Source organism: Plecotus auritus, assembly GCF_963455305.1.
Source record: "Plecotus auritus genome assembly, chromosome: 12".
NCBI lineage: Eukaryota > Metazoa > Chordata > Mammalia > Chiroptera > Vespertilionidae > Plecotus > Plecotus auritus.
In genome coordinates, this window is record NC_137778.1 from 22,657,562 (window position 1) to 22,669,793 (window position 12,232).

Sequence of the window (12,232 nt, forward strand, 5' to 3'; positions counted from 1 at the left end):
ATTTTTTTCCATGTCAACTTTAAAAAAAATAAAACAAAAACTGAGTCAATAGATATCTTTTTAAAAAATCAACTATAAGACCAAAAGTTCTTTATCTAGAAAAGACAAAAAGAAAAAACAAACAAAAAATCATTATCAAGACAGAGAAAGGAAGTCTAGACTAAGGGAAATTTTGGTCTTTGATGAAGAGTACCAACCAGTTTATAGAAACACTATAAGTGCCTAAAATTACTAGAAACTTAGGAGTATTCTCCAAATTAAGGCAACCTACATAAAAAGAAAATAGAGCTGGTGCCCTCCAACCCAGCTTAATGGACATTTTCTGTATATTTCCTCATGAGGACACTACTAGTTATTATTCATAGATATGTACATGATGGTTAACATAAGAGGTGAAGCTGAAGCTGGGGAGGGACAGAGCAGGTCCTTGGCTAGACAACCCTTTTGTGGCCTATCACTGTGGGGCAATACGTCAATAAAGACAGACTTGGTTCTACCTTCTCAGCATGCTTGGCTTCATCTTGATTTTGCTCAGTTTCTTCCACATCCTCTTCATACTGCCCATTGTTCAGAACCCAGGCTGCTGTCCTCTCTACTGGGGACATTGTGGCAGAGTCCACAGGTGACTGAACCTGCATCAGAAATACTTATTAGCATCCCCAAGACAGCTCATCCACTAGTTATGTTTCACAAAGAGAACTATTGTTGGAAGACATAACTATGATCCCTGTTTTCTACTATTCAATAGTAGTTTGAGCTAAAGTAGCCACCAAAACTAATAACAACTTCACTGTTTGGAACTTATTACATCAAGGCAGCTAATTCAATAGCTTTCTGCTTTATACAAGTTAACAAGATATTGCTTGAATAAACTTTCTTTCCCTGTGATTTGTTATGGTGTTGAGTGCCTCTGTATGTACCGCAAACTAACAATACTCCTAAGAACACACTAAGGAGAAACTTTAGCCCCTAAAAACATAACATATTAAAAACAGCAGTTCCTTAGGGTAATCTCAGCTTTAACTGTTAAATGAGGAGCAATAAAAATAAGAGTGGTTTCATTCCATTGGTGATGGTGGTAGCTACCATATCTCCAGGATTAACAATGTCCAATGAATTATGAGAGATTGTAAAATGGGAACTGGGCATTCAGGTCTATTCCTATTTTATTGGTTGAATCTGATTTTCAACCACTTCCTAATATATTCTAGCACTTTCTGTGGCATATGGTAGGTAGTAAATAACTGTTGAAAAAATAAGTGACCAATATTAACTATGCCTTGTATTCATGATAAAACCTTTACACAATTATAAAGAGATGGTAAAGTAATATCGAACAAATCAAAATTAGTTATTGTGTTAGACTGGAAGAAAATAGAGGTGATTTTTGTTTCAAAATTATTTTTTGTTGTAATATATACTTCATACGAAAAAAACTATATACTGTTTACATTTTTTTTCTATTGGTCTTACGTGTGCTGGTCTTATTTCCTAATTAGACTGTCAATATTTGAGTTATTTATTTATTTTTAAAATATATTTTATTGATTTTTTACAGAGAGGAAGGGAGAGGGATAGAGAGTTAGAAACATCGATGAGAGAGAAACATAGATCAGCTGCCTCATGCACACCTCTTACTGGGGATGTGCCTGCAACCAAGGTACATGCCCTTGACCGGAATCGAACCTGGGACCTTTCAGTCCACAGGCCGACACTCTATCCAATGAGCCAAACTGGTTAGGGCTGAATTATTTATTAATACTCTAGACAGAATTCATTACTATAATTTACTACTAAGGTAAAGATGCACTGTTTTTCCTCTAAACCTCCTCTTAGTAATAAACTATACTTTATTACTACATATAGTAGTAATAAAGTGCAGCAAAGGCTTTTCTCCAATAATTATTCCATCTTCTTCATAAGCTGGATATATAGCAGAACTTATTACCTCCAGTTTATAGACAAAGACATTGAAAGAGAGGTTGGTAAGCGATTCAGATCCCACTTTGCTTCGCTGTAGCCTCAGGAAGAGCTTTTATGGCCACTGACTTTCAATAGTGGATCATTAAAGAAAATGAAGGATGAAAAAAAAGACAAAAAGTAAAGGAGTAGGAATTCCTACTAAGAACATCTCCCTCTTGAGATAAAGCTGTATAGGGTTTCTCTGGGAACCATCATACTACTTTAGGGCAAAAGGGCCTGAGGAGCAGTTTCTCTGACCCTATCATTACTCATAGCCTGGCTCTGCTGAGGACAATGAGAAGGGGCAGCTCCCTGGTTCCTTGCTAATATTTACTATGTATAAATGAGACTTGTTGGTTTCAACTCCTCCACAGTCTGAAATGGTCAGGTTCCCATCAATGAATAACAACACTTCTGCTATCAACACCAAAGATGGGTGGATTAAATTAATAAGTAAATGCCGAGAGTGCGTGAAGAGGTTGGTGTAGGGGAGGGTCAACAAATCCAAATGTGAAAACTACAGCATCATTCCAATAGGCTGGTCAAATACCAATTTTAAGAGCTTCCTCAAATTTGAACTTCTAAGTTTAGGTAACATGCTATATCTGAACAACTCAGACATTGCAGATAAAGTGTTTTATGTGTACAGAGTACATGATGCATGAAAAACAAAATGAAGAGAAAAATGAGAAAAAATAAATCCACACAGAGGCTGAAAAGGGACAAAAATTAAAGTTTCCTGGAAAAAAAAATCCCTCTGTAGATTGTTTTACTGGAATTTTATTTCCTTCTTATTCAGTAGATGGAGGAGACCGAGGCTAGTTACAATGCCAACAATGGCCACTCCTTTGTGCTCACATACAAATGGAATTTGCACAGGAGAAAGCCACTGATAATTGCAGACGCCTACAGAACAATCCCCACAAAGAAGTCCTCTATTTTTGGGGAGAGAAGAATTCTCTAACACAATTTGCAATTATAATATGTAAAGGAATTTGCCTGAAAAATGCGCTGATTATATAGAATTTCAGAGGCTTCATGGGAGTAAGATGAGAAGAGCAAGCAATAAACAGAAAGGAATTTAAAAAAAAAATAACATAAATTCGAAAGAATAAACCATCTGCCTAGAAAAAGCCAGTGTAGAAAAACCAGAAACTTGAGCAATCAAAATATAGTGATTTATGGTTTAACTGATATGAGGTGGCAGTACCAGCAAAGGCATAAGCAAAGGTGACTATTTAAAACTGTACTTGGACATCTCACTGTGGCTATGCCTCACTTTATGGCAATATAATATAGACATTCTTTAATGCATTAATGGCTGTGACAAAATTTTAAATTAGTTGTTTGGAGACTGTATACATTTATTACCGCCCATCTATCACCTACAGAAACATGTACTGAGTGCTATGTGATAGGTGTTATATTTTCCTATAGCACAAATATTGTAACAAACAATTGAATAATCTGTCTGAGTCATGAGCCCTGGGAATTGATGACTAAAGGAGGAATGGGTGAGCATTCCTCTCTTCTATCCAGGGCTAGGCAGACATCCACTGTCAACGTTAAAAGTAAGTAGACGTCCTTCCCTGTCCTGTCCCTCTCTTCCAATCTGATATTCTTCTCTTCTCCCTATCTCATCCTCAGGGTGCTCATGGGTAAGCCCCCTAGTAGCTGTTTGCCTCCACAAAATATTTCATCTCTAAAATTACTTACCTTTCTTCTCTTGACTCAATAAACACTTCAATACTCCGAAAGGAGTTGATCTCAACTGGAAGCTGGCATAAAAGCAATGTGTGGAAACTAATTCACAATAAGGTGTGAATGACTATTAGCCTCCTCAGTAGCAAATTAAATGTGTATATATGAGATATAGCTATATGAGCAATTAATAAGCATTTTCATTTAAAGAAAAGGAAAACAATGTATATTATTGTATTATATTATACTAGAGGCCCAGTGCACGAAATTTGTGCACAGGGTGTGTGTGTGTGTCCCTCAGCCCAGCCTGCTCCCTCTCCAATCTGGGACCCCTTGAGGGATGTCCGACTGCCCATTTAGGCCCAATCCCGGTGGTGGGATCAGGCCTAAACGGGCAGTCGGACATCCCTCTCACAATCCAGGACTGCTGACTCCCAACCGCTCGCCTGCCTGCCTGCCTGATTGCCCCTAACCGCTTCTGCCTGCCAGCCTGATCACTCCCTTACCACTCACTGCCAGCCTGATCGACGCCTAACTGCTCCACTGCCGGCCCGATTGCCCCTAATTGCCCTCCCGTGCCAGTCCGATTGCCCCTAACAGCCCTCTCCTGCAGGCCTGGTTACCCCCAACTGCCCTCCCCTGCTGGCCTGGTCACCCCTAACTGCCCTCTCTTGCCAGCCTGGTCACCCCCAACTTCCCTCCCCTGCAGGCCTGGTCGCCCCTAACTGTCCTCCCCTGCAGGCCGGGTCCCCCACAACTGTCCCTCCCCTGCTGGCCCAGTCACCCCAAACTTCCCTCCCTTGCCAGCCTGGTTGCCCCCAACTGCCCTCCCCTGCCAGCCTAGGTTCCCCACAACTGCCCTCCCCTGCAGGCCTGGTCGCCCCCAATTGCCCTCCCTTGCAGGCCTGGTCCCTCCCCAACTGCCCATCCCTGCTGGCCTGATCACCCACAACTGCCCTCTCCTGCCAGCCATCTTGTGGCGGCCATCTTGTGTCCACATGGGGGTGGACATCTTGTGCGTTGGAGTGATGGTCAATTTGCATATTACCTCTTTATTATATAGGAGGATAATTTTCCTTTTCTTTAAATGAAAATGCTTATTAAATCAAATGAATTGGTAAATTTGGGAAAATACAACAAAATAAAAATGAAAAATTTAAGACTGAAGAAAACCTTTATTTCTTAGGAAAGAATGGCTAACTAGGAAGTTTTGCCCAGGAAGTCAGCCACCAGAATCAGCTGAAGTTGGACATGTTTTCCATCCCTTCCTCTTTCTCTGCATCCAAGAATTCTGCAAATGTTCTAATTTTTTAAACAATAATTAAACCATAGTTATCAAAGTAGGAGCAATGACTCTGATCACAGCAGAATGGAGGCAGAAGCCGCCAAATTAGTAAAGGCCTACCTATAAAAATGCAAATATATTAAAGAGATACATTGGGGTTTTATTTTAGTCTCCTCTGACAAGTTATTTGGCTGACAAAGGCCTTTTTTAAATCACAAAGCTTCCTAGTACTTATAAAGTATGATTAGGTTTCAAAAAATTCAACAAATACAAAACTTTTCAGGAGAAAAATCTTTTTCAGATAAAAGTAATAAATATTCTCTCTCTCTCTCTCTCTCTCTCTCTCTCTCTCTCTCTCACACACACACACACATACACACACACTCACTCATACATATTCCTAAGGTTTTTAGTTTGTTTCAAAGAACAAAATATATATTGTTGCCTCTTGGGAAACCTTCTTATCAAGAAGAAAAGATTTTACCAATCTTATATTAATATTGGGTAGGACACTAGCTGGGCTTGTGCTTGTAAAGCAGGGGTGGGGAACCTTTTTACTGACAAAGGCTATTTGGATATTTATATCATTCACAGGCCATACAAAATTATCAACTTAAAAATTAGCCTACTACACTTTGTCAAACATTTAATTAACTCACCCCTAATGCCTTGGCAGGGCCAGACCAAATGATTTTGCGGACCTGTGGGCCACAAATTCCCCACGCCAGATGTAAAAAGAAATTGTAAGTTGTAAATGTTAAGAATACTCGTCAACCACCTGTGTGTCTATCCACCCCCCATCCTTTACTTTGTCACTATCGATGTTCAGTTGTTTATTTTCCTGGCGATTTCCAGGAAAAGGCACAAGGGACTTGATATTTCCAGAGGGAGCTGGAGGATGGAGTAGGGAATATTAAACTCTTGGCTCAGAATACAAAACTTTATTTTGGAAGCTTAAGAAAAAATATTTAGGGAGAATTAATGTCCAGGTCCCCAAATACTTTCTAGTTGATTTGGCCTATAGATTTCATAGTTTAAGTGTGTAATTATTCATTCAACACAATGGATCTGTTCTCAGTGCTGAGTGAAGGGAAGGCAAGGCCCCTGCGTGGTTGTTACAATGTTCTCAGGGTGATGAGTCAAGCTACATTCTGTTGCCTCACCTCACTAGAAGCCTCCCAAACCTTTTATTTCCTCTTCCCATTTAAAGGTGGCAGAAATATTTTTAAGTGGAGACCTTGTAGCAATGGGGTTTCCCAATGATTTCTACACAAAGACCCAAGGAAACAGTTGGACCAGGTAGAAGCCAGGTCATCCAGCTCTCGCCCTACCTGCTGTGTCTGCTGTCTCTGGATTGCTCTCACTTTGGGAACAGGGCTCTCTCTGGAGGAAGAGGACTGCTGCCGGGACCGGCTTCCGTTCTGCACAGGCTCGGCCACCAGGGCTGCCGAGGCTACCGACATGCTCCCCGTGCTCCGTAAGGAAGCACTGTGTGGCAGGGACGTTGCGGCTTTAGATCGGGCACCCAATCTGGCTTGGTCCATTTTTCGGATTTGCGCCTGCCCAGTACTATTTTGCCGGGGCAGAGCAAGAGGTATGTGTCTGTCTGGCATAGTGTGCCGCCTGGAGAAGTCCTCACTCTGAGTGCTACGTTTGCTGAAGTCTTCCATGCTGCTATTGCTGGGTCCACTGAGTTTGAAGTCTTCACTGTTACTTTGGCTTCTGGAACTGGCAGTGCTTAGGTTCTCCAAACTGGAATCCACGGAGGCCTTTGGCATTGCTGGGATTGGGTTACTGAGGTGATAGACAGGGTTTTGGAATGACAAGGGCTGGAGGCTGCCTGGCTGGTTCAAGGCTGGGTGCAGGGGCCTTCTGACCTGGGGTGCACTCTGGGGTGTGCTTTGGGTTTCCCGCAGCTGCTTGATGCTGGCAACCTGGGTTATGGAAAGCTGACTTCCGGTCAAGCGCAGAGGCACATCGAGCATGACGGACGCATGCTCCACTTGAGCAGCGTGCGAGTCCTGGAGGTCCATGAGGGAGATGCTCCGCCCATTAGGAAGGCTACCTTCCTTTTCATCTTTCTCAGAATAAGTCATGCTCTGGGAGGAGGCTTGCTGAACCAGCAATAATGTTTTCCCTCTGAAATAGCTATCTGTGTTGTCCTGGCTTGGAGACTTTAGTTTATGCAAATCACTGTAGAAACAGAAAGGACCCTTAATTACTCTTGGACACATTCAACGTAGTTAAGATTCCTCAATTCAGGCATATGAACTCTTCTGAAGGCTCACAGGCCCAATGCAGATACTTACATCTAAGCTCAGATTTCATTCTTACGATTCTCAGAATAAAATCCAACATTTTTAGTTTTTCTCCAAAGGTGGGGAATAATACTGTGTATACCACTCCATCACTGTCTTCCATTTTTACTAGCATTCCAACCATTTTCTAATTTGACTTTAAGCCTCCCAAGATATCCCAATTCATATTTAATTTGTTCAAGAGGAGAGGCTCTAAGTGCACAACCCAAGGGCCCATGCCAAAGGCACAAATCTTGCCAACACAAAGCAAACAAAGTCTAAGCATCAATATTGTGTCTACTGTGTAGCTGAAACAGCCAGTTACAAAATGTTTTTAACTGAGGTTTTCCAGATTTTTGAGTGCAACAATATATGAAAATGTCAATTTCATAGAGCCCTTAAGTCTTCCATTAAGCAGGACATAGTTTTTTACTGCATTTGTTAAATATAACTTTACAATATCATTCTAGAAAATAAGTATCCTAGATCTTGTGTATTATTATGACAAACAATTGGCTTTATCTCAGATCAGATGATTATTTCCAATTGCTCAAGACTTTAACGTTTGTAAATTCAACACATAAGTTAAAAATATTTTTGCCAAATCTCAAACATTATATCTCTGGGACAGTACTTCAAATTCTCTTTCATACCTGTCAGTAGGGTCTTCAAATATTTTCTGCAGCCCGGAGGAGAGGCTTCCACTGACATTGGGACTGGAGTTATGCTCAGTGAAGCGTCTCAGTTGCTGTTGTATTGGCGTAGGGTTAGTCAGAGACTTGGTGATATCAGCAAGAACGCGAGGGAGAGGTCCCAGTTTTGCCACAGTCGCCTGTAGGAAGGAATTTTCACCCTAATTGGATAATAAGCATTGCGACATCCACCACAGATTGTTTTGGGGACCATGATGCCCATTGATGAAGGGGTGTAGGTTGGAGGGAAGGGTAGGTGTTTGCGTGTGGGAGTGGCAGGTTCATAATGCATTGTTATGGAGCAGCGGAACCATGGCGTCGAGATGGATGGAGGACGCGAAACAAGGTGCAGCAGACATCGAGGAAAGAAAGGAAATAGAAATTAGGATTATGCAAATAAAAATTAAAAGACATGCTCAAAACAACCAAAATATTGCCATTCCAACTAAAATAGGCATGCAAAGCAAACAAAATCTTTGGAAGGCTAGTAGATCAAGCTGGGGGGGTGGGGGGAGGATAGGGGAAGGACCAAATACCTTCTAACCAAAAGGCTAGTGTGATAAAACTTCCAAAGAAAAGGGATTATGTGAGGAAAGAAATGCATGCCACATACAAGAAAGTAAGTGTTGCATGCAGGGGTCCAAAACACTCCAGGACACACAGTTGACATTGCTATCAACTATGCTATTTAATCTTGGGAACCTGGACCTATTATTGCCAACTAAGTTGGCATAAGCATGACAATTTTTTTTTTTAAAAAAACACACAGAAAACTAAGGTAAACTTTCTCTATAAAATATGTCTAAATGTACTCCTGGTTCCCAGGACCAAACAGAGGTAAAAAAGGAGAAAGTGTATTTACACAGCAAAGCCTGTTAAAAAGACCTTGACCCTGAATAAAACAGGCTTATTTCACAAGAAAACTGTATCTGCATCTTACTGATACAGCTATTCAACAAAGAATAACTTTTTAGTACTTGTTTTATCCATCTCAGTCATTTTTTCCTTTGGGGAATTCTTATTCTCATGGCGTCTTATAGGACCGCTCAACTGTTAGGCAGTTTTACATGGCTGCCTATGGGTCTTCTATGGTTTTTCAACAGCCAAGAGATTCTTCAACCCTGCTCAAATCAGTAGCATGCCTGCTCAAATGTCACCTGGAGGATGCCTTTACATGCTCAACCTTCTTGAGCCACGATTCATAGTCAAGGGATTTACCCTCAGCACAGCTGCAACTTAAAGTCCAGCTGGCATTTCTACAAGTATAGAAGGGGTCCTCAAGAATAAGGAACGGTTTATTATTTTACAATGTTTAAAGCAGCAGTGGACACCCTACCGTTTACATTTCCTCAGGAAAGTGGTCTTTATTAATAGGTTTTACACCCCTCCAATATTATTGGAACATTTTTAAGGATAACAGAAAAATGAAGGAAAACAAATTCTCATCACAGAAAAATAACTTTGTCTTTTGAAGTTATTCTAACATACCACACCAACATATTTATAAAGTACCTGTAGTAAAGAAAAGCATCAATAAATAATTATTGTGATAAATCTAATCTACGTCTATTAAGACTATTCTCCATTATAAAACCTATTCCTCTTTGCAAAATCCCAGAAGGAAGAAAATGATTGGTATGGTATATATCTAGTTATTAATATAAAATTCTTATTAAGATTTAATAATAAAATTATTAGCTTTTAATAATAAAATTCTTAGCTTATAGTCAGAAAATAAATGATTAAAAATTATAATTGTTTTCTGTATTCTTAATTTACATCTATAGAGAAAGAAACCACCAGGATTTTCAGATCCCACATAACTCTGTAGTACTAATAGCTATATTAAGCCCTCTGACTAGCATAACAACAAAAAAATTCTCAAGGATAAAGCTAATTAAACATGTTAGTCCACCCTTTTGTTAGGAATTGCTGTATAAGGCTTATCTCATCCTACTGCACATGAATAAGGCTACATACACTAATAATAGATATTAGTTTCTAGGCAAGTTTTTAGATACGTTATATATACTGTATTTATTTATTTATAGAAATATATACTCCATTAATGCAGAAAATTACTTGAAAAATAGGTAAGTAATTTCATGGCTTTCTAGAATTTCCTGGTTTGTAGGGTGCATTATTTCACTCAGAAATGATAACCATTTATTCTGAGACTTACAGGACAAAAGATTGCTTTCAATTAACAGAAAGGTGAGTGCTATCATCCTGTGGATGCTCTGCAGAATTCAGGTACATTCAAGTTCTCTACCTCCCTTTTCCCTTTACTATTCCAGCCTACTTTACCTTATCAAGTTGGGAAACTACTTCCCACAGTAAGGAATGCAAAACTGAAAGCTCCCGTCCCAGGTCAATGTAACCATCAAAGCCTGGGGTATTTGAGATGGTGTCTGGATTAGAGATCTCCAAAAGAAAGCGCTTCATTCCACCCCACTCATGTTCTAAAAAATCATTCATGAATGCCATGTATTCTTCTTTATTACCAAATCTAAAGGAGAGGGAGAGAAAATGACAAAGAACATATTCAGGAAAAGAGAGGTGATCATTTTGAGTTGACTGTACACAGAGCTATAAAATTTTTTTTACTTTGGGGAGGTAAATGACTAATTTTATCTATAATAATAAAAGGGTAATATGCTAATTAGACTGGACGTCTTCTGGACGTCCTTCCTGATGAAGCTGGGGCAGGAGGGAAGCCAGCCTGGGTCCTGGGTGTCTGTGGGTGGCCGGAAGGAAGCAGCCCGGGTCCCGGGTGCCTGTGGGCGGCCAGAGGAGAGAAGCAGCCCGGGTCCCCGGTGCCAGAGGGAAGCCGGTGCTGGCAGCCAGGGGAAGGAAGGCCTACTCTTGCACGAATTTTCATGCATCGGGCCTCTAGTTATTTATAAGTGATAAATGCTAAGACATACTTTCTTAATATTAATACTCAAAACTTCTGAATAGCTTTCTATTTTCTATTGTATAAAGCTAAAACTCATTTTTCTTGTATTTAAAGCTCTCTGTAACATAACCTTCATTTACCTACCAAATGTTCATGAGTATAAACCTTCAATATCATTCGCTTCTTCAAAGTTTCCCAAATATATATACTCTTTTTCTTCTCCAAGCCTTTGCTCATGTTATATATTTCTACTAGAGAAGAACTTCCTCTCCTTTGCCTATCTAGATTCTAGCTATCTTCACGGCCTAGCTTAAGGCATAAAACTTGTTCCCAAATAGGCCAGAAATACTAAAACTAGCTCAAATATGGGTAAATATGTATGTTTTTGCATTGGGTTACCTATAGGGTACTCAAAGTTAAAATAGTGCACTTCTAAAAAGTAACTATTTAAACCAGGAAACAATCTGTCTCACTGAAGTTCTAGTTTTTTCCTTCAGTACATTGCTAAGAAAATCTTGTCTTTAAGCTTCACTATTGAGTGAGTCTGTTCTGATCAATTCTGCCAGTGTGAAGTTTCTTTCAGTGATTCCTTAAAATTATTTTCTATAAAGTATAAAAATTACACAAACTGAGAAAGTTTGAAAACAATGAAAAGTAGAAAAAAAGTGTGGATGCACCCACTCTATCACCTGAATTTATCTGCTGTTTCCATTTGTGTGTATTTCCTCCAACTGCTTTCCAATGTCCTTTAAAAAAGCTTTAAATCTACCAAAAATTGAAAGAATATGCCTCATCTACATTAACAAAGTGTTAACATTTTGTCAAGTTCGCTTTCTCTCTCTCTCTCTCTCTCCTTATTCAATGTACATACTTTGAATAAGGAATATCTGTTACATAAACCAATGTCATTATCACAATAAATTTTTTTTATATTTTTTATTTAGGTATTATATGTGTACATATCTTACCATTGCCCCCCCACCCCACTCCCATACATGCCCCCCAATGTTTTGCATCCGTTGGTTATTCTTATATGCATGCATATAAGTCCTTCGGTTAATCTCTTATTTCTCCCACCTCTCCCTAACCTTCCCACTGTAATTTGACAGTCTGTTTGATGCTTTACTGCCTCTGTATCTATCTTTTTGTTCATCAGTTTATAATGTTTTTTATTATCCACAAATGAGTGAGATCATGTGATATTTTTCTTTCATTGACTGGCTTATTTCACTTAGCATAATGTTCTCTAATTCCATCCAGGTGCCTACAAATGGTAATAATTCCTTCTTTTTTATGGCAGCATAGTATTCCACAATAAAATTTTTAAAATTAAATTTCACCAATTGTCCCCAAATGGACTTTTATAGACTTTTTTCCAATTCAGGTCTAAATAAGA

At 39.5% G+C, this 12,232-nt stretch overlaps 1 protein-coding gene across 10 annotated transcripts in view; it reads right to left on the reverse strand.

The window, feature by feature from the left end:
• RASAL2 (RAS protein activator like 2) overlaps nt 1-12,232 on the reverse strand; it is a gene marked incomplete at its 5' end in the record, with an annotated part of 257,338 nt that overhangs the window by 10,414 nt on the left and 234,692 nt on the right. For 7 of the 10 annotated variants that reach the window (XM_080648916.1, XM_080648922.1, XM_080648923.1 and 4 more), the window contains 4 exons: nt 498-632; nt 6,280-7,141; nt 7,899-8,098; nt 10,245-10,446. In XM_080648916.1, coding sequence (XP_080505042.1) covers nt 498-632; nt 6,280-7,141; nt 7,899-8,098; nt 10,245-10,446 — 1,399 coding nt within the window. The remainder of the gene's footprint in view (nt 1-497; nt 633-6,279; nt 7,142-7,898; nt 8,099-10,244; nt 10,447-12,232) is intronic. The other 3 variants (XM_080648920.1, XM_080648924.1, XM_080648919.1) reach the window with 1 other exon arrangement.